Source organism: Hippoglossus hippoglossus, chromosome 9 (assembly GCF_009819705.1).
Source record: "Hippoglossus hippoglossus isolate fHipHip1 chromosome 9, fHipHip1.pri, whole genome shotgun sequence".
NCBI classification, from domain to species: Eukaryota; Metazoa; Chordata; class Actinopteri; order Pleuronectiformes; family Pleuronectidae; genus Hippoglossus; species Hippoglossus hippoglossus.
The window spans coordinates 3,282,462-3,309,231 of NC_047159.1; the positions used below are offsets into that span (position 1 = coordinate 3,282,462).

General features: G+C 44.3%; 1 protein-coding gene and 1 long non-coding RNA gene across 9 annotated transcripts in view; both read right to left on the reverse strand.

The window, feature by feature from the left end:
• The window catches only part of LOC117768474 (ral guanine nucleotide dissociation stimulator-like), a 39,756-nt gene that overhangs the window by 9,935 nt on the left and 3,051 nt on the right, over positions 1–26,770 (reverse strand). For 2 of the 7 annotated variants that reach the window (XM_034596846.1, XM_034596844.1), the window contains exons 2-3: positions 664–968; positions 41–115 (exon numbers count right to left, since the gene is read on the reverse strand). In XM_034596846.1, coding sequence (XP_034452737.1) covers positions 41–115; positions 664–968 — 380 coding nt within the window. Of the gene's footprint in view, positions 1–40; positions 116–663; positions 969–13,379; positions 13,843–18,227; positions 19,051–23,069; positions 23,309–26,770 lie in introns of those variants that run through there. The other 5 variants (XM_034596842.1, XM_034596843.1, XM_034596840.1 and 2 more) reach the window with 5 other exon arrangements.
• Positions 11,470–13,376, reverse strand: LOC117768482. Of its 2 annotated transcripts, none has more exons than XR_004615074.1 (3): positions 13,235–13,376; positions 12,208–13,145; positions 11,470–12,113 (listed from the first exon to the last, which is right to left on the reverse strand). It is a non-coding gene; the product is annotated as an uncharacterized LOC117768482 (long non-coding RNA). The 2 variants fall into 2 exon arrangements; XR_004615073.1 differs by having other exon boundaries at positions 13,216–13,371.

The following is a 26,770-nucleotide window of genomic DNA, read 5'->3' on the forward strand; positions in this document are numbered from 1 at the left end:
AATGTTGGCAGCTCGACACCGAAGGTCGCGGCACACTTACTTTCTCAGCTCTGTGCAGTCGTCCTGGGAGACTCTGTGTGCTGTGGCTGCAGGCACGTTTTGGAGCTTGGCATACCTGCGGAGAAAGAAACACAAGATATCGTGATGAAATAAAAGAAATAAGAATAAAGAACCTGTGTTCAGACTCACTTACACACATTCATATAGATACAGCCAAACCTACTTTAACGTGAGGCTTTGGGGATTTTGATTTCCTGCTTCACTCATCTTGAAAGAAAACATCTTTCTTACCGTAACTGTTTGATACTAATCTCATTTAGGAGTCATCTGTTGTTTATTACTTCCGACAAGGAAGTCATGTTTTTATCTCTCTTACTGCCCAACTTCCATGAAAGGCTGTGGAAGCGTGTGGCTGATGGAATAAACGGGCAGATCCAGGAATCGTGATTCACTGTAACATGGTGATATCAAGCATTAGCCTTGGCGGAGGTATGCACCCTCCCAGCCAGTTTCATTTAATTTAGATTCAATTATGATTTATGGGAAGTTTCCCCCAGTCTATATATATTCGTTTCATTCCTGTGCTCGCTCTTTCCTTCTGGAGAAACAGCGTATCTCATATAACATGTATTCAGCCAGGTGAGAGGTCAGCCATCGCTTTACCTGTTGAGCAGGAGATCCAGCACCTGCTTGGTGGAGGCGAAGGAGCGGTAGGTGCAGAGGAAGATGGTGACGTAGGTGGAGTCTTTGCCCCTGAACGCCGACACCATGTACTCCACCAGCCTCTCCAGCGTGCCGGCCTTGATGGTGCGCACCTTGCAGGTCTCGTAGAGGCTCAGGGCCGAGTCCGTGTCCACGCCCAGCCATCGCTGCCCCTTGCTGGCCGACTGGTGAAGCTGCACCTTCCTCAGCGTGATGGTGAAGATGGCGTCGTCCTCGGCCTCCTCACCGATCTCCTGCGTCGAGCTCTAAGAGACACAGAGGGGACAGACAGTGAGACATTCTATTCTATATTCTACATAAATAAGTGTAAATGGTTGAAAACAAAGGATTCGATTTCCTCCTGGTGGAAACGTCTCTCTAAATATCTGTGTGGAGCAGATTACAGGGAGTTGACGACTGAGAGGAGATGTTAGGTTACTGTACAGAATGTAAAGTTAAACATCTCTTTTTGGGGCTAAACCCTTTAATTAAGACCTTGCTCTCTTCTCTTTGCTCTGACTGAGTCATACTCTTTTTGAAACATGCGCATAGCAATAATAGCTTGTTGCTAAACAGAGCTTACTGGATAAACTGCCACTACAATGCAGGCTGCAGCCTGTTTGTACCCAAGCGTGGAATCAACACAAGCAGCTTGTTGCACGAGTGGGAGCGCTATCGGCTGCCGAAGATGCAGAAAACCACGAAGCACCAAAGTGATGATGACGGAGCAGAATAAAAGTCACAGTGATGATGCACGTTCACATTCAGCGTGTGTGCATTTCATTTTAAGGACGTGAGACACCAGCAACGCCGAGTGTGACTTCAGTCCCTTCAGTCTGGTTGCAACATGAACAGAGACTCACAATGATCCGTTCTGGAGAAGAAAGAAGGAGGAATATTCTCTTCAAAACACTGTGATACTGCGTTTTGGAACCAGTATTACATGAAGACATAAAGAATGTTATTTTGTTGAAATAGGAAAATCTATTTGTGTGTGTAAGCACCAGAATAAAACTGGTCACAGCGTCAGTGCAGACAGGGAGAAAGTCTGTACCACAATATGTTTCTGGTAATTTTAATGAAAGCATTAACAAGGACACTAAACAGCTTCCGCTTGTTCATTTATAAACTCTACGTTAAGATATTAAAGTATATTAAGTAAAATATTCAAATTAATTTCTGATGTTTTCATTATTTGAACTGTGGAAAAAAAAAAACTAAATAAAAGTGTTCTCCTTGTATTTCTAATAATTCCTAAATAAAGAGCCTCTCTCTCTCTGTTACTATTACAGTTTGAATAACAACCTGCCTGCTCTCACTTCATCTCATTCCGGTTTGATTCAAACATTTCATGCAACTCAGCAGCGTCGCTTTTAGGTCGTGAATAACTCGCTCTGTGACACAGGAAGTAAAAGTTCATCACACCACAGCATGTGCTTCCAATCAGCAGTTTGTGTCACTGCAAGAAAATAGACACTGAGACACTGAGCGCTGAAGCCGCCCGACATATCGACCGTAAATAGCAGAGCTGCAGCGGCGTGAATCATGGGGCGAGTGCAGGCCTTGGCGGAGGAATGGCATGTAATCTGGCGTGCCACAGTCATCTGTCACGGCCCCTTGTTGTGTGTCCTGGGAGCGTTAGTCATCAGAGTCAGTTTCAAAGGCTCAGTGTGAATCGGGATCTGCTCGCTTACATTAGGTCTACCCTGTTGTGTCCGCGTTACCGTGGAAACAAGCTGCGGCGAGGCAGTGGATGTGGGGAAACCAGCGTGATGAGAAGTAACAGTATCTACAGCAGCTGCTCGTGTTGCTGTGTTTTAGTTTTAGGATCAAAAAGTGAAAAGACATGAAGTGAAACCTGAGAGAGGCTCAAACAAAAGAAAAAAGAAACGAGGCCACAAGGTTCACGATCATATTTCAAAAGAGCTGGGACACAAATATTGAACAGAACAAAATCTAATAATAAAGTTATATCAAATCACACAAACCTACTTTTTACATTGTGAACGTTTTCAACTTTAATATATCACTCAAACATTCTATAAACCGCTCAAACAAATCAAATACCTCCTTCTGCTGCAGTGGTTTAACGACAATAACTGTTTAACTAATATTCACTTAAAGGCTGTGGAGGGAAACTCAAATTAATCTTTTGCTAATCTTCTGTAATATTTTGCACAAACTACAGTTGAGTCCTGTGTTTTCACGTTTCTCCATCATAACATGCTTCTCTCCCCAAACACTGATGGTTTCTTTATAATAAAGATTTATATAATCCACACATTAGTTCTCCAATAAAACAGGATAAATGTATTTGCTTCATATTTCTGCTTCCTGCATTTCAGTCACTCCCAATAAACTCTTCATTCACAGGAGATGATGTGATATCGGGCAGATTCAGACATAGATAATAATAAGAACTGTTTTCCTTTTGTATCAAGCAGCAAAAAAGTTAATTTGCCTTAAGTGACTTTTGGGCATGCTCACATCTCGATGATGATGCTGAAGTGATATATTAAGGAGCCTTACTTTATAATCATCATCTACAGCATTAGTAAATAGCATCACTATCTCGACAACCAACAAGAAGAGCCTGAAAACAAACGCTGTGGAGTTGTGAGACTCTGTTTCCCTGATTAAAGAAAAACTGACTTTTCCACAGGGATCCGATCAATGACAATTCAGCTCGTACAGAACCTGAGCCGCGCTCCGGCCGAGATCCTGACAGAGTGTGTGTTACAGAGGGAGGGCGAGTGTGGCAGATAAATGGGGAGAGAGAGAGGAGACAAACCCCTGGACTGTTGTAAATCATGCACAGTAAAATGGCTGAGGCACAGCTGCAGCTGCCTTGACAGCAGGAGAGCTGCTTATCAGCCAAACCACAGAGGCCTCGACGCTGCTATCACTTCAACAAAAAACACACACAAAAAAACAGCTCAAGGGCAGAGCCTCGCTTCATCCGCAGAGTCAATTCTCACCATAATGCCTCCATTCATCCCTGTTCCAGTGAGGATGAGCGTTGCCATGATAACCACGCTCCTCTTACTACTTCAACAAAACAGTGAACGGAGGGTTCAGTGTCACCTCATGACGACGGAAACAGGTAAACAAACCAAACAGAAAAAGCCTCCAACGCTAAAACATTCAAAATATCAAAAGTGGCCATGAGGAGAAACATGTGAGGACACGAGGTGAAGACCAAACGTTTGCTTTTTAACCAGGCAGGAAGTAGCTGGGTGTGTTTTCTAACCAGGAATCTCACATGAGACCACTTCAATAAGAGGAAAGATGAGCTGTAGCCTCAGACGCCGCTGACTGGTTGAACTTTAATGTGACAGCTGCTGTAGAGAGGGACTTTTTCTCAATGTCATTTTGGGAAGCACCTGATTTACATAAAGAGTCTGAAGGGGGACGACACCCCTCTCGGGACGTTTTGTTCAAAGTTTGAAGTAGTTTGAACTTCAAACTACTCAGATGATTAGAAAAAGGGCAGAAGCTGCAGTCGACAGCCTCCTGAACACGTCCCGGTTCAAATAAGCTTCAGCAAACAAATAAAATCAATAAGGAATTTTATGGAAATTCCACTGAAATCTTGACAGGAACCTAACCCCCACTGTTTCCCTTTTTAATTGAGGTTAGGATCACATTCCTTCATCCTGACTCAGCGACCAGATCTGCACCATGCTGGTTACAAACAGACAGGAAGTGGCTCCACAGTAATTCAGCAGCTAAAAATATGTCCCAACACTTGAAATATACTAGATTATGACTCAGTAGAGCTCAAGACCCAACACTCGCTTAAACTCAAATCAAGCTGCACCAAATTTTACAAGCTCGTAAATGTCAGTTCCCTAATATTTTCTTCATAAATATCTCTACATGTTTGCGTTAGAGAAATTCACAAAAGCTGCTTTCGGTCATGCACTGAAGACTGGATTTTCCAGAGGTTTGGGGTTGGAGTTAATTATATAGTTGCTCTGGGGATTTTCCAGAAGTTTTTTCCTTCCAGCTTCCTAGAAAATACAGCAGGAAAAATGTTGTCCCGCTGACAAACAGACAAACTGCACTGAAAACATCCACATCCCGAGTGGATGTAAAAAAAAAAAAAGCTCATTCAACACCGATGCACTTGTAGCTTTAAGGCGTTTGACCCCCACGCCGAAAACGCCACTGTTACTTTCTCTGTGCTCACATTAACTTAACCACGAGGCCGATGCTGTTCAAAGACCCATGTGACCGTTGAACAGCATCACAGCCTTTTACACCGGCGGTTGGCTTTTATTCAACGGCTGCTCTCCTGCACAAACTGGTCAACGTATGTCTTTTGTCTTTTATGCAGATGTATTGGAAGTTTTATTCTATTACTTCAATCAATGCCAAAAATCACTTTTCAATTTAAAAGATGATTTAACTGCAACCCATAGACTGTTTATAAAGATGGACGACATGACAGCTCCCCCCCATAAGAGAATCCAAATCCTTTGGAACACCTCCTGGTGGCTGACTGCAGTAATGGTCTTAAACTCCACCTCCTCCACGTTAGCGAATGGGACATGGGCCGAATTCTAAAAAATCAAAGTACATACACTTTTCAAATACACTTTTCTCCAAGATGGTTTCTGTTATTTTAGGTTGTTCTTTACTGTGTCCACGCAGAACTCAACAAATTTAACTCTGCAGTTAATGATCTGTTCAGTGTTTCTCTGAGTTTTTGAATAAAATCAGAAAGCAGGGTCCACAGAAATGTCTGGCATCCACAATCAGCCGCCTCCGCACTGGTTCCAGCACTTATCAGATCTACGCTCACCTACGCCGTCCTGAGTGTGAATGACCACGGACGTTCATGTGGGCTGGAGGAATGTGAGGCGAGTACGAGCGTCAGCAGCGAGAGATGAGGCAGAGAACAGGAAATAGGTTTACAGGGCGAGGGAAAGGGAAAATCATATCACATGAGCGATGGTGGTTTGTTCTACGACTGGATGAATGGATTTACTGTTTATTTATTAATAGTCATTTTAATGACCGTTAATAATAAACCAAGGAACTGACATGGTGCTATTTTCTCTTGTCACACAGTGAACTTTCTAAAAAAACAAACACTGAAATCTTCACAATGTAGTTTGGAAAATTGTTTACTTGACCCAGTTCTACATTTAAAGCCCTGTGGTCAACCCTGACCTTCCCTGGTTTTAAACCACAGCGGATTCATCTGCCTTCAACTAACCCCGATAGAAATGAATCAGTGCTGAGTTTAATAATCATTAAAGGAGACATATGATGTTTTGTGAAAAACACTGACGCTCATGTGTAAACTGTGATGGATGTTGACAATGACACATTTGGACAATAACGTTACTTTTTGCCTTTATTTTGTTATTATTATTATTATTACTGATGAGGATGATGGATCAAATTACAAGTAAAAGCTAAGTTAGGTGAAAATATCCGTCACAGCCTGGAGGAGTGAGTCTGAGAGCTCCGGACTCACCCTCCTCAGTGGGTTGGCTCCACTGCTCAGAAACACAATCCCCATTCTTCGTGTGGAGTTGAACAATGTTTATCTCTCACAATAAAAACCTCCCGTCTTCATATCTGATGGTTTACAGTCTCTGCAAACACAGCCACCTGGCACAGGGACACACTCAAACAAACACACACCACGACTAAAGTAAAGCCTGACTTGCTGCCAAATCCCCTCAAGGCCGAACAGCGCTGTGGGAGCATGTTCGGAGGCATCGGCCAAATTATGATGCTCATCAACAGAAAACACACCTGCTTCCAAAGTGGCCGTCCTAAATGAGCCCACTGAAAGCCCCCGAGAGCTCAGTTCTAAATGTAGATCAGCAGGGAAACTCCCAGTGGAAAGAGAAACCTGCCGGCTAAACAGTCAACGGCTAAACAAAGCCAACAATAGCGAGCATCCATTACAAGCCTGTGGCACAAACCAGCGAGTTCCCCTCGCCGACAATGGGCGCTGAAAGCCAGTGAGGACAGAGGAGGAGAGCAGGGCGTAACTCATGAGGCGTCCTCCTCGTTTTTATCTCCCACTGTCACTGGAGCTGGACAAGAGACGGTCAAAAATCGAAAGGTTATCCTCCCTCCTCTTTCAAACCCACTGATTGAAACAATGATCCATTTATTTATTATTTTGCACGAAAACACAAATAATTAATATCGAGTCACGACACTGCAGCTAAGATAAAACACAGATAATCAAGTCAGAGAATCAACAAAGAAACGAATGTGAATCTCATAGTGATGCTAGAATGTGTGCGGAAAAACTGTGGAAAGATCACAGGATCCTCAAAGTCAAGAGGGTGCAACCTCTGGGCACCTTGAATGTCTGTTTTAACTTTCATCCAGGAGTTGACTCATCGTCTTCCACCACAACGACAGTCCTCCCCCTGCAAAGGCTCGGGACCGTTTCTCTTTCGCAGTCACCATCCTGACAAAAGGTCTATTTTTATCTGTGTTGTCGCCTCTTCCAGCAAAAAAAACTTGACATGATCAGTTTTTCCTGTGAGACCAAGCTGGGGGAGCGGCCGCAGGCCAAAGAACGACTGATTAGATGGTGGAGATGACCTCAATCTACATGTCCTGCCATCAGATGACTGTATTTTTTTATTCAGCTGTTACTTCCAATCTTCCAGGCGAGTTCAATATCAAGTAAATTCAACGTGACAGGAGGGATTTAGTGTCAGAGAAAGTTGGAGGAGGTTTGTTTTTGCTCAAGCGCCTTCAGGTCATTTTCCTTCTTCAAGTCGCACACAGTTTGTTCATATTTTTCACTTTCAATCCTTGGCACAGCAGAGAAGCATAAAGTCTATATTTAAACCTTGATGTAACTCTTGGCTTTATGTTCACTAATACTTGAGCTGTTTTCAGACGAGTACTAAGGTCTGGACATTTTCCTGAAATCTTCCAGAGGGGCTGAGTGTTCGAGTCAGTTTCTCCGGACATTTTCTGGAACTTTTCCTGCCCACTAGTGAAATGTCCCAGTGAGTCCATGTGGGAACACAGCAGGAAAAACAATTTGAATAATAAATCTAATAAACAAAGTAATGAAATGATCAAACTGGGAGGTTGATTCTGAAGCTTCCAATGTGTGGTTCCTTGATTGCACCAGTCCAGTCCCAGAGGAAGGGATGTGGTTGAAAGCTCCGGAAACGACAAATGAATTATATGTGTGAGATGTTTTACGCCAAACTGCTGTTTCCGAAGACAAGAATGAACCTCAGAGGCCAAATCAAACAATTAGTTGGTTGCGGCTTTTTAATTATTTGGCTTGCTCTTCGTATTAACTTGCTTTTTGTTGCTGGAAGATTTTTTATAAATTAACTTCCCTTTCCTCGATGCAGCCAAACAACTGTAATCAACATATTTTTATGTAAATAAAAGGCTCATATTGGCATATTTTGGATTTGATGTTTTGTCATTTTAAATTCTTCGGTTATTACTCCCCCCCCCAAGCAGAGTAAAATTTCAAAAAGCGAAACCTGAGCTGACTCTGTAAACCAGTAAACTGACTCTTATCAATCTTCTCATCTAATTTTCCAAAATCAAGCGAATAAGCACGTTTCCAAAATGCTGAGATTTCTAGCCCCCCCAACAGATTCAGATTCGAGGTTCACTCAGGCTGCACGACTCAGAATCTGATTCCATCTCACATATCTTATTCCGTGTGGATGAAAAGGAAACAACAGCAGCTTGTTGTTGTTATTCAGGCCGATTCGAACCCGTCAGATTTGAGTCACAGGGAGAACAAGTCGGATTCGGACACTTGGAGCTGCACCTCTGATCAGAAGCTTCCGTTAACATGTCCTGAAAGCTTCTGTGTGTCGGAGCATCCTGGTGATTACACCACAGCGAACACACAGCCGTGCAGAAGCAGACGGTTTTGAGAGAACTTGGAGAATTGAGTATTTTTCCAGGCGTTGGAACTTCACATTCCTGCCGCTGTCTGTTTCTGTCGTTCCGTCTGAATCCGAGCTGCGGCACTCGGCTTCTCGACTCTTTTCGAGATGAGCCGCGGAGACAAAAGCTCCTCTGTGCCGAGTCCGCCGAGTCCGACACGTGAAGCTCGGCCAAACTCCCGCCCGCCGTACTTGAATCAATGCTAACGCTAAACGAGGACACATCCCAGATCACCTCCACTCACACTGCGTGTCCCGGTGTGACTCCCCCTCTCCCCCCCCCCCACACGTGTCTCAGACCTGATGATTCCTCATTAGTGTCGACAACGAAAGGCTCATTGAAGTCACATTTCTCCACAGCACACAGATAAAAATAGATTCGGAGACACTCGGTGGAACCTGCACACAACAAGACATATTCATCTGCTGCCGGGTCCTGTCCTTAAAGTCTGTTTTTTTTTTAACTGCACATGAGATTATTTCTTCCATGTGGTGAAGCTACAGTTGCACCGTGTTATTATGTCATTCATCTGGGACGGCTTGTAAGCTTGGCTGAGTCCCAGCGAGCAGCACTGAGGACAAGCAGACCATGATAGAGAGAGAGCTCCAGTTACAGTCTGTTCACTTCATTACCGCTCAGGGCGCAGATATCTTCTCAAAACAGAGCAGAAGGAGTTTGTCTTTCACAGGATGAAGAACGCAGCAGGAGATGGTTGGAGTAAGACTCTTTCACAATAGAGAACAAACCTGACCTGACACTAGAGTTCACAGAAACAAATTTGTCCTTTACACACAATTTCCAGTTTCACGTCCGTCGTCAACACGTCGACTCGCTCGCTGTAATTTTCCAGACATTTTCCTGCTGTATTCTCACATGGGCTCTAGATAACGTCCGGAGCAACTGACTCAGACACTTTGGTGCATGTCCGGAAGCAGCTTTCTTCATCATGTGTGGTGTTGAGATCAGGACTCTGTGGGCGGGTGGGGGTCAGACCATTTGTTGAAGGACTCCTTGCTCTTCTGGAGACGGTTCTTTACAACCCTGGCTGTGTGTTTGGGATACTCGCCTCCCCGATGGGATTATACGATGGATAAGAGTCTAAATATCTGAAGTGCCTCAAACGTTCGCAGAGCGCTGTAAGTCCCAGTGAAGCATGAAGGTGAGCAGAACCCACAGGGACAATCGAAGCTCTAATGTAGTGACAGTGTTGAACTGAACTGACGTCCAGGCCTCGTTTGACGTCCTCAGCTCTCGATGCAAACTGATTTGTGACTGAATGAGCTGTTTTCTGTGTTTCAACGACTTATTGTTTGAGGCCTCCTGAGACGGTCTCAATGGACAGCAGTGTTTTCTGCAGGTCTGGCCCCTAATCCCGCTGGTTGGGACCGGACTGCCACATATGGAGATCTCTCACAGCTCCGCTCCTGTTCTGTTCTTAGCCTGAATCTGCTGGTTTGTAAACAGTTTATTCCATGACTGCAGTTTTTCTACATCTATACGTCAGTGCTGTGAACTTGGCACCCATTAGTGTGATTACTGTGGGAGTACTTAGTTACATAAAATCAAACAAAACATGCAGTATGGAAAAAAGAGGCTTAATCACATGTTATTCAAACAGCTCAGTTGCACACCACCCACTCTTTACCATCACACCCAACTGCAATCAATCAGTCAGTCAGTCAGTCAGTCAGTCAGTCAGTCAGTCAGTCAGTCAGTCAGTCAATCAATCAATTCTGAGCCAACTGCTTCCTCTGGTTTGTCTTCTTAAAAGTTTAATCTTCGATCCAACAGGTTCAGATCAAGATAAAAGCCCCGACACGTTCACTCTATACCTCCAACTTAAACTCACCAGATGAGTCCTGACACTGTGTCATGAGCAGTGACCCCTTCACCAGACAATAATCAAATTATCCTGATTTATGCGCCGACGTCAGGTTTCAGCAGCGATTCACTGATCCAACGCTCACCTCAGATGTTTTGTCATGTAGAACACTAACAGAAACAAGTGTTGAGAGTAAACGCAGAATTTACTGGAGCAGCTGACGATCGTTTTTCCTGTCAGAAGTCGAACACACCAGTAACTTGACCTCCGTTTCAAAAGACATTGGATCCTCTCAGCTGCAGGATGTGATACAGTACGTACAGACTGGCGCTGCCGATCTAAAATAAAAACTATAATAGTTAGAACATAGTTAGTCTGTCGTCATGTTTTAGTTTGTGCGGTACAAATGTGTTGATAACGTGCAGTGACGTCAGAGAGTGATGAAAGAGTGGAAGACACAAATGTTCATATCTCAAAAACTAAAAACTGCTCATAGTTCAAATAGTTCAAAGTTTATTTGGTATTTCTGTAGTTTTTAAAGTTATAACACAATTTCTGGACTTTTATCATTTATCCAGGTTTATTGACTGACTGAAACGTCTAGCTTAGGTTGTAAAGAGTTTAGAGATATGAAGTGTTTAAAGATTCTCCGGGAAACGACAGGACGGGAAGTACAAATACCAATGTAGACACTGGAGGAGCATTTCTACTGCAGAGTTCAGAGGTCAACATGGAGCCAGAGAGATCAACGAATGCCTGAACCTGAACCAGTCCTCCTCTGTGACGCATACATACTGTAACCGAACCTCGGCATCAAATCACGCCTGTGTACCGAGGAGAAGAAAGGCAGCGATTGTGGAGGAAAGCTCTCAGCCTCTGCAGGAGGGGGATTAGGCATTAGGTAATTGTGTTAGAGGGGAGGATTAGATCAGAGCGAAGAGACGAAGCAGAGCAGGTTAGCTGGAGACGAGAGAGAGTGCCGCTGACTCCCCCCCCCCTCCCGGGCTCGGGACACGCTCAGGCAAACGCAACGGTTTTAATAAGAGGCGTGTGATGTCGGTCCAGCTCTGATTGATGACAAACAGAGCAGAGAGTCAAAAAGAGAACATGTTAGACTGTCTCCCGTCTCTCGAGGACAGAGGACACCAGGTCGTCTCCATGTGGGACCAGTTAAGACGGTGTCCTCATCCAATCCTGGGCCTTACATAAGAGCGGTAAACACCCCCCTCCCTCCTTGTCTGATCGATGTACAGGATGTAAACCATGTAGCGCTGGAGAACGTTACGCTTAATCCATACAAATGGGCATTTTTACGGAAAACTGTGAAACTGTCGCTTCGGGTTACGGGCATTCGGGTCGGATAAGGTTTGAGTGAAAAACACTTAACTGCCACACAACCACAGATAAAAACATTCATCTATATACCTTGTTGTCATTAATGCTGTAGATTTACATAACTTGATGAATTATATCATCTGAATTGGATTTTTCTGCACCACAGAGACGTCCAATAACAACTACAAGCACCAACAGTACAAACCTCAGGGCTGAATCTGAATCTGAAGTGACTGATCATTGAGGGAAGTTGAATATGTGACATTGGGCTTTTACAAAATGAGATGGGATTATTTTACCTGGTTTGGACCAAATAAATAATCGATAAATAGAGAACTTACTTGAATAATTAAAGTAGTCGTCGTAAAGCAGTCGGAATTTACATAACGTGTGGATTTATGGAGGCTGAAGTGGATTTTCTTCACCACACACACGTATGTATATATACACAATATGTATATGTACAATATGTATATGTACAAGCACTCACACAACAAACCCGTCGAGCTGAAACGTGTGGAATCGGCAGAAAATTCATTGTGAACTTTTTTGTAATAATCAAGCCTGAGGTTGTGCATCATTTTAAAGCTTTTTATGATTAAATATGTTTGTACCGAACAATGATTTGACTTTAACTTCCTGCTAAACAACAGTAGGAGTTGATTTAAAAAAAATCTATTGATATATGAAAAACAAGCAGTAGATCTAAGTCCCAAAGAGAAAAATCTTTGTAATAACATGTAGTGCTCTGACAAAACTACAGACTATTCTTAAAAGATCAATATATTGAACGTTTTTGTACATTTGGTTTGTTTGAGCTCGGTGATTAACTGTACTGGGACGGTTTCAGTTTCTGAATTGAACGAGATGAACACAAGCCGAGGAAAAAAAGGCAAGTCATCCTGGACCAGTTCTCGTGTAGCCCCGTGTGGGGAGTGTCCCTACAGCCACAGTACGTTTCACTCTATATGACTGATAACGTATGTGAACTCTCCATGACACCGTGTCGCACAGAGAAAATGCTCCATGTACTTTCCAGCCACTCAGCAACTGTACAGTGATAAGCTGTTTAATCAGCACGATTATAATAAGACGGTTTATAAAAGACAGGATTAGAGTCTGTCTTTGTGTCTGATTCGATTATAAATACACGTGAAGTCAGTTCATGTGTATTTTGGACACACACAGATGATTATAAGATGGTGAAATGTGTATTAAAGCGTCCAGTCTTTGTAAAAAGCAGTGAAATCGCATCTCACAATGTGGATTTTCTTATATGATTTAATTCTCAAACAATTCAATTAAACTAATTTTAATGTAAAGTCTTGAATGAATGATTTCTCATGAGCTGAGGATCAACTCAGAACCAGTCCTGGATCCTCCACCCAGTCCTGGATCCTCCACCCAGTCCTGGATCCTCCACCCAGTCCTGGGTCCTCCACCCAGTCCTGGGTCCTCCACCCAGTCCTGGATCCTCCACCCAGTCCTGGCACCATCACAACAAACCGCACCAGCTATAACGGACCTCGGACAACTCTCCTCCCCGCCTCTCCTCCACCAGCCTCCCGCCCCGGGCCCTGCCACCTCCCCCGGGCCTCCCCCTCACCTCCAGCAGCGGCAGGTCCGGGTCCAGGTGGGTGAAGCTGTGCAGGACCACCGGGCTGCGGTCCTCCACCACCTCCAGCCTCACCGCGTCCCAAATGCTCCGGACCTTCCAGGACGAGTCGAACATCTCCGGCAGAGGTCCCGGCTTCAGGCTGCGCGCCTCGGCTTGCATCCCCGGGAAAGAGACCATGGGTGCCCTACGGAGCCCCGGGGCGTCGGTCACGGTGCCGGTGGCGACATGTCCCCGGTGTGTGTGGGTGTCTGTCCGGTGCAGGGTGAGCACTGATCCCCGGTGATCACGGGAGGACTCCGCGCTGCTCGGAGCTCCTCCCCTGGCATCTCCGGTGCAGCTAAACCCCGCCCCCCAGCGCGCTGCTGCCTTCACTGCCCTGGGACATATCAGCACCCGAGGGAACAACCAAGGGATGGTTCACCCAAAACTGAAGATTCACTCGTTATCTTCTCACCACTATGAAGCAGCGTTGCAACCAAAGACAATACAGTTGAAGTCAATGGCGAGCACTTCTTCAAACGTAAAAAAAAAACCCAACAGAAAACACATGCCTCCATGCTGCTCCTGTGGTTTCAGCCAAAGTGTCCGCAAGCCCCCGGAATTCACATTCGACTATAAACATCATATAAACATCATATGATCTATATCTATATCACACTGTTTATCACAAAGACTTTCCTATGTTCTCCAACAAGGACTGTGCTGTGTGGTAGGTTATCATTGACAAATGTACGAGATGTCCCTGAAGGCAGCGTTAAACTCCTCCAGCCTGACGTAATGCTGGGAGTGTGTGTTTGTGTTCTCACTATGGCAGCGCACACACACAGACACACACACACACAGACAGACACACACACACACACACACACACGTACATTCCCTGCAGCGCTCCACTGAAATTAAATTATATTTCAAACTGCTTTTTTATTTTACATTTCACATCCTAAATCATTACTTGCTCAAAAAAGCAAACACAATATGAAAATTGTCTTTAGTTGCATCTGTAAAACTCCACCTTGACTATTCCATTCATATTGTTCTATATTATTTATATTTCCTTAGACTTAAGTATTATTATTCTTACATTTAAGTATTGCATGTTACTTATTATTACTTACTGAAGCCTATTTTTGACTAATATTTGCAAATTTTCCTGCACCTGAAACACATGCAGCTCCTCATCGCTAAGGCCCAGTTTAACTGATCTTCTTTATTTGGATTTTTTTTGATGCCTTCACTGTCAGATCACAACAGGAGCCTCTGTGGATCTGACATCCAACACTGCCTCCTACTGGCAAATGTCAGGAACAGACGTCTGATCCAAGACACCATCAATCATCTGAATCAGATGCCAGACGAGCTTTTCAAATGAGAACTAACTCAGATTAATTCAGCTCGTTCTGGATGTGCAGCAGTTACGTCAACAAAAGAGACGAACACAACAAACCTGCAGCCTCATGTTCCACAGATAATTGATGCTGAACTTTAATTAAAGATATTTATTTGAGAGACGCTGTTGTCGGAGGAGGACGACATGATCCAAACGGACTTTTCTTCTGCACCGACAGCCAGGACAGGTGCGAAAGTGATTAAGCAAATTTAAAGAAAAACATCTGCTGCACCAGCTGAGGCCGAATCCAACAGCGAGTTGTAACTCACATAACTCTGCAGCTGCGGGACGAGAACCACAAACTGTGGGTGAGACACAAAGAAGAGGAGGAGGAGGAGGAGGAGGAGGAGGAAGAGAGCGGCGAAGGATCAATACGGGTTTTTCACGCCTGATACGGATTCTGATAAATCTTTAAATACTGTTCATGTGTAACATCCTTTGAAACATTATAGAAACAGTCCAGTAAAACAAATAGTGAATCAAAGACTATAGTAGAATGGACGACTGATTGACAGCTGATAATTAATAAAGATAAACATCAATCATTGAATAACAGTTAGTGGCTGTTCTGGATCTTTCTATCATATCACAACATCTTCCTCAGCAGACAGAATTTCCCCCATTTATCGTGTTCTGTAATTATAGATGTTTAAATTTATATTTTCTAAATGTTCATTCTTGAATTTGAAGATGAGACCATGAAAGTTGGTGGAAGGATTTTCACTACTCAGAAAATACTCGTAAAACACTGCTTCAGGTGTATAAAAACACAGAATACTGTCACTGAGCAGAACTGATCGGCCCCGAGCAGCAGCTCTATTGTTAACATCCTTCTTCCTGAGTCCCAGAATTCTCTGAGAGCTCGGAGCGACGTCCAACTTTTCGTCTGCTGTGATTTAACCGAAGCACTTCTTCCATCTGCTGGAAATCGATACCAGAGGATGTTGTTGTGCTGCTGCTGCCGTGGCTCTGGCTCAGACTGACGCGCCGGCATGTTTTACCATTCCCTGAGGAGGGTGATGCCGAGAGGCCGCCCTGACTCTCTCACAAACACAACACAAAGAAACACGGGCTCTTACGCAGCCGCACGAATTAAGAAGTCGACCACACCCACAAAGAGTCGGGAAGACGTGGAGGAAGAGGAGGAAGAGGAAGCCTTGTTCGACGGCAACAATCAGAAGTGGCACAACATCTCAGAGCAGCAACATCTGCAAGATATTTGACTCCAGACGACACCGAGCCAGGCAGAAAGTTTAACTTCTGCACAACTCGTGTCAGGATGCCATTTAGCAAGGCACCCCCCCCCCCCCCCCCAGTGGAGGCTAACAGGGGCCTGCAGTGGAGGGTTGTTGCTGTGCTGAGCCTGTGCCAGACGCTCGATGTTCCCCAGACAATAAATCTGTAACAAATAAAGGCCGAGCAGAACACCAGACGTGGACAGAGTACCGAGTTACATAACAGAAAAAAGAATCAGGCAAATAAAATGAGAATAAACTGATTATAAAGCAGACGTAAGAACAAAAGTCAGTCCAAGAAAATCATGTTAAATCAATTAAATCAGTCCAATAAAACTTCACTGACATAAGAACAGCTAATATCTACATCCAAGAGTTGCCCAACAATTTGGATGCATTGGAATGTAAACCTTAAGATCTTAAACCTTAAGATCTGAGTTTTATTATGTACAACGAATAAAATGACGAAATCAAATGTTAAAGGAAACTCAACTCTACTGCTCTACAGAACCTTTTAGCCTCGTTCAGCCCGTTGTTTTGGTTTTACCTACATACTCAGCTCACATAAACCATAACCAGTAAATACTGAGGGACGACTCGACTCCGCTTCCTCCTACTATCCAGAAATGAGGCCACTAAACGCTGCCATCTTGCGCCGCTGCCGTCATTTGGATGCTGTGCGGTAGCGATCATGGAGCGGAGCCGTGATATCAAGATCAAACGTGTCCTTCCACCCCCGAGCAAAGTAGGCTCCACCAGGTGGATCCTTCCCAGACCGACATATCCCATGATTCATTGCGCTTCAGTGACAGTTTTCCAACAGGAAATGGCGGCAAAATGTGAGGCGAAAACGTCAAGAGAATACATTTTGAAATGTAAGTACTCAACCGAACGGTACACATGTTTTAAAAAACATCTTTTCAACATTTTAAATCGTCCGTAGCTTTGTTGCTAGGCGACGGCTGTAACGGCGGGACAAGCCGGTGACGCAATAAGAAGTCCAGGCCGTCTCCTTTCGGTTCGGCCGACGCGGTGTACGTGTCCGTTGGAGGATGCCACTGGCGCCGGCTGCGTAGACCGGGTCCTCCGCAGGATGAGGTCGCGGAATTGAGACACAACTTTTGGCTTCACTTTGGGGGCCGACATGTCGTCCATCTTTGTTTGCTCTCTTTGTTCGCTACCTGCAAACAGTCCGAGAGCAGCAGAAGCAGCACAGAAGAAAACAGTCGAACGGAGGAGCAGCTAAACGTTTAGAGAACATTTTCTGTTCGCCCCTTTTGACACCAGTGAAGGCTGCATGTCGGCTGATTACCTCGGCCAGGCGACAGCTCATCAAGATGATTGACAGGTGCTGGGGTGACATAACCTGACCGGCTGAGTGGGAGGGAGGAGGTAAGAATAACACATTTCATAAATCCTCAGGGAGAAATTACGTTCTGAACCCAGACATCCTGAAGAAGTTGATAATTTCTTTCCGAACAGAGACCTTCACCCGACTACATCCCCTCCTGACAAGATTTGATTGGACAGCATCATCAGGGGGTTGTTTTATATTTCAAAAACCACTCAGTTGGGTATTGTTTTTCACGGCTGCTGAGTTTTAAATCTTGTGGTCAGAGCAGGTAGGAAGTGGACAGAGGAGGCTGGCGTCCGGCCCTTCCTGCTGTCTCAGTTTGACAGCTCCTAACAGGAGCAGGCTGTCGAGGTCAGACCTCACGTCGCGGAGAAGCCAGGACACTGAAGTCACGGATAATGGGATCAGATTATAGTCGGTGAAGCATCGACTCTTTCATTTCAAATGCAGGGATCTATATCCACTGCAGACAAGACACAGTGCGACGCAGGAGTTTGTGCATAGTCACAGGTTGTTCACTCAAGAACTCGCCTGTATCCTGTTTTTAACAGATCTCTGAGTCAGGTTTGTGTTGGAACAAGTTGTAAAAAACAACACTGGGCAGGTCAAAGTCAAGTCTGAAGAAAAATGAGTCATCTATTCATTTTTAACTTACACGTATGTTTGGAAAGGTGCTATATAAATAAAGTTAATCATTATTATCATCATTATTATAAAAACAGGGGATAAGTGATCAATACCAGATTCTGTGACCTGACGAGCAGGACAACTCTTGTGACACAGATCCAAAGTTCAACGCGTCTATAAACCAGTCAGACTCGTGTGGGACAAAACAAGAAAACATTAATGGATCCAACCTGTCTGCCTCCTTCTCTCCTCGCTGTCTGGTAATAATCCTTTCCATCCCAGCAGGCACTTGTCCTGACCAGCAGTCCGCAGGCCCACATGCTTATTTCACTGAGACACCAGAAACCTCGGGATCCAAACCGTCCTCGAGCGCTCGCTCCCACTCCCCTCGTCACAGATTGGCCGAACCTCCGCCAGTGCTCTGCTCGAACGTGTTTACTCTACCAGCTGTGTCAACAACACTGGAAAAAATTAACTTACGAGGGAGAAAAAAGAAAGTAGGTCTCTTCATGTCTGTCAGAGGTGAAGTGAGACGTCTCTGTAATGACAACAAGGAGAAACCTGGTGAAGCCGGAACTGAAAATGAAAGTTAAAGATGCTGGGGAATTCAAAAAACTTCCCCGGTTGCCAACAGATGGGAATTACCTCCTCAGGCTCATCAGTGATTGGACAGTGAAGTGAAACCATTCATTCAGTCAAATAAAAAAGTAAGACGTTTCTCATCTGGATGTAATTCTGCACTTGATTTATCCATTAATAAAAAACATACACTGCTTGCAGCCTGGCTACAACAGTGATTAAAAAGATTAAATTCATTTCAGCTTTAATTAATGCTGTCTGAATTAATTTGTGCATATTTTAAATATCAAATCATCGGCGACTAAAGGAAACACACCAAACAATTCAGAAAACACAAACTCTATTGTGGAATGAAACAAACTGCAGGTTGGTTTCCTGTGAGGCTGAAAGGGAATTACGTTTTTTTTGTGTTGTTTATGTGTAGATTTCCTTTCTTGTTACTATTTCTCATTTCTTTTTATTATGTGTTTCCTTCAGTTGTGTTGGTTTCTCTCTTCCCTCTTCCTCTTTTCTGAGGATTTCCTCTTTTCTGAGGATTTCCTCTTGCGGTTCATAATGTGCTGTTGAGGCAGACACGTGATCTGGTGTTTGACTCAAATAGATTTTTTATGTTATTTTCATGTTTATTTTTCTATCTCCTGGCGCTGTACTCTTATTGTGTGCTGTTTAAAACTGTATTAAATGATGTTTTTCCTCCTCTTTTCTAAACTACACAGCTCAGAGTGGATCTGCATCTGATTTTAATATTATCAAACGTAAACGATGGCAGCTGAGAAAGTCATTCTGTGGATGAAATCTTGTAGATGATGACATTGGATTTAAATATGTGTTTAATACTTCACAATGACGTCGCTGCCTTTTTAACGCAGCAGGGTTTATGTGCACGTCGCTGCTGATTGGACAACAACCTTCGACACACCCACAAAACAAGAGAAAATCGTATCTCGAAGCCTGTTGCACAGTTTGGACCAAACACGGTGGAGAACGTTTTTGAGATTGAACGTGCTCCTCCACTTCCACCAGCCTGTCCTCAGTCCCCCCCTGTATACAAACCTGAGTCATCGTCCCTCTGCCAGTTTGTCCACTGTTGTCTCTCTCCTCCCTCCTGGCTGTTTATTCTGTCTGGCTTGTTTTTTTGACCCTCGTCTGACCTTTCTGGACTCTGGCCTGTCTGCTCATGTCCCTTTGGACCTGGTTGGTTCTGACGACTTCATATCAACCAAGTGAGGGACCAGTGCATTTCCTGCCTGGAATATAAAATCATTATAGAAACAGAGGGAAGGAGTCCAACTGTGCATTAAATTAAAAACTGAAATATGACTGTTCCTTTTGCCAGATCGCACTTTTTTTAATTCCACTTACAACAACTTATTATTTATTGAAAACTGTCTCACTGTTTTATTTCTCTTAAACAAAGTGGTTGACACGAGTCATGAAGGTCACAGTGAACATTATCAACCAGTCTGCAGACATCCCTTCATTTCCTTAAGAGCCGGCCGACAGTCACTCTGACTTCTGTTTAACTTTTCCTCTTCTTGCTGGGAGCAGGTGCTGCTGTCACTTGCCAAACACTTCAGTCATCATTGTGTTTACAAGACAGGAGGTTATAATAATAACACCCTCTGAGTGGTTGCTACAGCCCCCCCTCCCCCTCACTTGCACCAACATGAAACGGGATCTGCTCAGAACCAGTCACCTCATTCTGAAACCATTTGAAACATTTCATCCAAAAATAATTTGGTTCAGCTGGATCAGCTTTTTACAAGCAAACCATGACAAAATCAGTGGGTGTGTCATATTCTACGGGTTGGAAACACAATATCTGAAATAAGAGTACAAACACTTGCAGGATTTCACTATGATGATCCACCATCTTGCTTCTGTTGTTTATCTTTGTTATGAATCGTGTAGCACGCTCTGTTCATGACGCATCCTTGGTTACGACGTTTCGCTGAAAACGTGGGCTGGATCACTGGGTGGCACTGAGGTTCCCACAAACCTCAATGGAACCAGTTCAAGGACCAGAGCTGACATACAGGAAAAGGATTGAATGACTCACTATCAGAAAGTACCGAGTTGGTCTGGGGCTCGCTGGATGGCGTGCCACCTTCAGCAGAAGCAAAGAAAAGAAAGGGCTGTATACGGAGGCAGTGAGTCTCATGTATATTCCAAAAATAGTCATGTTTCTGATCAACTATAGCACTTGTTTTGCTCAAATTTGCAGAGAATTAGCTAATGAAAACTCAAATTAATGCACATTTACACCTTCCACTCTGTTAATATTGGGGGTAGGTTCATAATAAACAGCTGGGTGGCGCCAATTCTCAAGTCAGGTGCGATCGAACTGCTGCAGAAGAAGAGGACACAACGAGAGGATGGGCTGTGTCACTAATCACTATATAGTGAGTTTGCCATTTTGTAGTGGTGTCCAAATGTTTGGAGTAGTTTTTATACTCTTTATAGTGCACTCATTGTTTCCCATAATGCATCATGAAAAATCGTGTGCAACCGATGGTCACTAACCGAGCAATATCGACCATCATGCATTGCGCTCGCGGCAGAGATATGAGAGAAATATACAAATGTAAATACGAGCAGAGCATCACAGCACAAATTGCGGGACACAAGTTGATTTCTACATTTAAAGATGATCATTCTGTAGTTTTTTTTTTCACATTAAAGTATTAATACGAAGTGTAAAATAAACATTTAAACTTTACTGTGGAGTTTTTCACACCCAACGTCATAATCCTGCGACAATGATGTTTCTTTCTTTTCCCGATGAGCTCACTATGTAGTTGTCTTTATAGAAGTCACATGATATATTACATTTATTCATTTGTTCACATTGCAACATGTCGCATTTTGTTTTTATCATTATAGAAACCTTCCTGCATTATTTATACGAGTAAACAGTAAGTCGTTTTCCAGTTGTGTGTGAGTGCGTTGCCCTTCAGCTAAACAGCAGAGAGAGAAAGTCTTCCTTTGACCACAGAGAAGAATCCAGGCCACGTGAAACACAATCAGTTGTTACAGCCGACAGACACACAGAGACAGGATGAGTGCGATACTTCATCCACCTCTCACACAGCGGAGCATCAAATGGAATCAAATATTATAGTTGGAGCACACGTCACATGACAATATAACCTCAGGTGCTCAGAACAAAATGAACGACCGGCTGGAACAAGATAATCAGGCTGGAGAAACCATTTCTTTACGGAGCTGCCTTTGTGCACAAGCATCAATTATCTAGTGATTAATCACAGAATGAGTTGAGGCAGCAACACAGTTGTGTAAAATAATGATTTGTTTTGAAAGATGTGCCTGTTGTCACATTCAGACGCTGATAAAAGCAGAGGCGCTCAGCGAGGACGCCGGAAAACAGCAGAAGTCATGAATTAAAAGTTCAAAAACTATCAACAAAAAAAGAATAATTTAAAAGAGAGAAAACACTTCAGTCCCAGACGAGGAGACTCTGCGGGTTTGATATCAGGATGTGACCAGGAAACAAACAAGCCTCTAAACTCCCTTATCGTCGTTAATCAAGTGTTCGCCCACCACAGCAGAGGACGTGTCTTCGTCTCTGCATCGGTTTTAAATCTCAGGACTCATTAACAGACCGACACAGGACCACGTTCATTAGGCGCCGCCGGGATTAATCCAGACACGTCCAAACATGTCAAAATATCAGAGGACACAGGCACCTCAGCAGGGAGACGGTTGCCTGGGGGGGGTGCAGGGATTGGACGTAGTGGCAGTTTGGCACAAAGATACACAACTGGATGAAGGTCGCGTTCACACAAGAGCTGCATATCACAGAAGGATAACCACCTGAGGACAAACAGTCATTGTGAGTTGATGAACCGCAGGAAATGAAAACAAGAGGGGGGTTAAATCTGTGACCTGCAGATCTGACCTCCTGTCCAGATGTGCTGCTACTGAGTCATGTGACTGTCGTTTACTGAAACCTAATTGGCCAGAGGTGCGAAATAATCAATCACATTTTGCTTGTATGGCCCATATTCATATTCAAAAATCACAATTTGTCCCGCAGGGTTAATGTGAAGAGCAATCAGCTGGGATCATTGTTTCCATCCACACACACACACACACACACACCACACACACACACACACACACACACACACAAAACACACCATGTTCTAATGTACTCTGCTGTAAACAGTACGTCACACATGAGAGCACAAAAACACGACTAGACATATACACAGTCACAGATAGAAATAGGCCCACCCACACACACACACACACACACACACACACACATGCAATTACATATAAATATATGTTTGCAGCCAGAAGTGCACATGCAGCTACACACACACTGTATGCATACACAGAAACATATAATAAAGCACCTGCAGCCATGCATACACAATCTGTTTGAACATGTAAACACACACACACACACACACACACACACACACACACACACACACACACACACACACAATGGAGTCAGAGCTCACCAGGTCGTCCAGGATAGTGACGGGGAAATCGAACATGCACATCTTGACGGGCTGAGCGAGGGCTCTGTGCAGGCTGAACAGGGACTTGGTTTCCATGCTGCACACTGAAGGCAGCACGCAGCCGCTAATCCACCGCTCATTTAACGAAACGAAGAAAGAAATAAAATGAAAAAAAAATAAAAAAACTCAAGATGGAACTCAGCAATCCTGCTGCTCGCTCGTTATTCCTCTCACTGAAGACGGAGACAAAAAGAGAAACCTCTCCACCTCCTTCCGCCGCCTCCTTCCTCCTCCTCCCAACAACCCCGCACTCCCCTTGTTCCCCTCCCTCCTTCTTCCTCTTCTCGTCTTTCCTCCTCGCCCACCAGGGACCGTCCTAACTGTCGGCAGCTGCTCTCTTGTCTTTCCGTCTTCTGGAGGTATTGCCCCACGGCTCAGGAGCACTCAGCTGTTTTGCCACGACCGCAGTGGGTTTGCTTTCTCTCGCCTCTGCGACGCTCAGACTCGAGCGCTCAGACTTGCCACAGAACCGCATGCGTCTGCCAGAAGGAGGGAAGAAAGGGAAATCTTGCCAAATGCAATGAAGCAGGTACACAGAGGGGTTCTGAGTTTCTGTCTGACTCTCTTCTGCTTCATTATGCTGCAGCGATTTAATCAAGAGAGAGGGGACGGCTCTGTAGTGCCAGACTGTCTGTGGGAGCCCATTAAAGATGAAACAGGGCGACCGGGTCTCACGTATGAATCTCCCCTCTCCTTACTGCTGCTGATAAATGTGAAGACCCTTCTGGCAGGTTACCAGCCCTCATCTGAATTGTATATTGTTTTTCGTTCTTTCTCTCTCTGGTCGAGCCGTCACACTCAGAGACCGCCTGTCCATCACATGCAGGATTTTGGAAGGAAACACTGGCGATTGCTGTCCACGCTAACGTAAAGGTTACATGTGATGTTTGGGCAGAGTTTCTTTCCTCTAGTGCGTTCAGCTAATTTGAAAAGTGTCTGTGGAAACAGAAAACCCTGAAAACACCTCATCAGCAGTCTGGACACCTGACATCACGATGACCCACATTTGCCGATAATGCACGCCCCACTTTACTCTTCTCACTCATTCACATACATTGATTTATCAGTGGCTGCAATATCAACATTGATTTACATATCCCTCTGTTTTCTTTACTATTTCAAATGAGTCAAAACTTATATCATTTTAGAGCTGCATTGATTCTCTCTCTCTCTGAACTGTCGAGTTGTGATCAGATGTCTGACACTGATGATTTTGCAGCCACTTGTGTGACAGCGTTAACCAGAGACTGTAACTGGAGACGGGAAACACGTCTCTTCCTCCCACTATCCAGAGGCCAAGCTAAAATACGTTGGATACAAACGTCATCTTGTGCCGATGACATCATTTGGTGTCAGAGTCCGTGCGGTAAGGATCGAGCCGTCAAATTCACAAGTATCACATCCCGAATATAAACGCTATCGTCACGACTGTCACACTCAACCAATCGCAAGTCAGTCTCAGCTGTCAATCATGACGTCAATCCACCCCGTTTTTATATCATCAAACAACAAATTAAAACACACGAACACTTGAACAAACATCTGTGTGTAGGTGAGGGATCCCCACCGCAGCAGCACAACTGATCTGGACTCAACCGGCTTTTTGCTATTTTCATTATCTCCTTGCAGCCAGAATTCGAAGGCTCCTGTTGTTGTACATTATGTAGGTCACATGCCTTTACCCCAAATGACAGAGACGGTAATAGACAGGAAGTAAGTTTGCTATGACCTGAATAATAAGGTCTCCTCTGGGCTGTCAAACGTGTCTGTAGTTTGTCTTTGAAAGCCTCTGTGGGGTTTTGCTTTATCGCACCAATCTAACAAGTCGGTCTTTCTGTTTGACATTTTGGGCTTTTGTGTTTCATCATCTTGCAAATGTGGAAAAACTAAACCCATTTCGGAGTAAACATCCATGCTGTGTAATTATTAACTGTGTCTTTGGGGGAAATACACTCCAAAATAACACAGAATGATCCGGCTAAATACACAAAGAGCACAGTGCTCAGTGATTCCTCATTTGAAAAGCTTTCTCTCACTCGTCTACTGTTTGTATATTTACAGTCTAAACATCTCAAAGCGTGTGCTGGCGTCAAGTCTGAGCCTGTAGTCTCGAGGAATTCAAACAGGAAACAAAGGCATAACTCAGCCCTGATTCACATGCAAATGATGTTCGACATTTATTAAAGTACAGCGGCGAGTGAGGATGAAGTGCTGCTGCTTTTGAAAAACAGAGACAGTGGGGGAAGACGAGCGAGGCTGAAGGAAAAAGAGCAAGAGGCTCTGAAACACCACTGGGAACTGCTTTCAGATGCAGAGGCCGTCCCACGGCTGAATACTGTAGGAGAGCGGTCGCCATGGAAACAGGGAGGAAAAGCCGGCTCTTCATAGGGCTAAATAAGACCGACCCCCCCCCCCCCCCCCCCACTTCTTCTCCTCCTCCTCCTCCTCTCTCCTCTACAGATGCCGAGCCAGGACAGGAAGTCAGACTGTAACCCGCAGGTCGGCTTCCTGCGGACTCAGACAAAAGCAGACGGGGGGGGGGTGCAGGTACACAAGACGTCTGAGACACGTGACTGCAAACTGTAAGCGACAACGATGATGTGACCGCACGTCCAAAACAACTCACAGCTCAACAGGCAACAGGGGAAAGAGTCCAATCTTACAATCGGAAGCTGCAGGAAGCTGCAGACGTATTGTATCTTGTATAATCAACACGAGGCTCCAGATTCAGTGCATTCACTCAGAGAATCACACCATTCGCCACACAATCTTTTTCTGAATTTGTTCGACCGTGCAATTCTGTGTTTGCCGAGCTCAGATTTTATCTTGTGTTTTTGTCAGCACAGCTGGTTGCTTTTGTTCCATTGGAACGCAGCGTTCGGTGGAGAAACCCCCCCTCAAAGTTTCAAAGTTCAAAAGTTGTACTTGTTGTTTTAAAACCTAATGTGAGATACATCCTCAGTGTTCTTTACTTCTGCTGTGCTGCTAAATGGACTGAAGATATTATCATGTTGTTAAAGCTGCTTTAAGTCATAATGGGGTCAGTTGTTTTCATGAACCTGCAGAGAATTATGAGCTGAACCTGGTTTTACTGAGCTTTATGGAGAGTTTCAGCTCATAGTTCACAACCCTCTCTGCAGCAAAGACACAGTTAAAGTGCAGCTGGTGAACATGGTGTCACGTCTAACTGCTAAAGAGCAAAGATAATTTCCTCAAGAGGTGGTGAAGACCAGACACAGAGGGAAGAGAGAGTGGATATTTGCCTCCCACAGAGACATTGCTATGACAATCATGTATTTTAAAGCGTGTGATCCAATGAGGTGAGATTTTAAACTAATCTCCAACATGAAATATGATTAATCTGCAGGAGATTCACCTCCGATCAGGAGTCATGTGTTGTGTTTCAGAGCAGATGTCACTGAGAAGGAAAAACATCTCCAAAATCTGGAAAATAATCAGAATGAGCTGCAGCCAGACTTCATGTTTCTGTCTTGCAGAGAACTTTCCTCGTGTCAGCATGAACACACACGTCTGCAAATGATTAGTGTCTACACACACACACACACACATACACACACACACACACACACAAACCTGATCCAGTCACTTTGAAAATAAAAATGTGGACAGTCGGCTTTAAA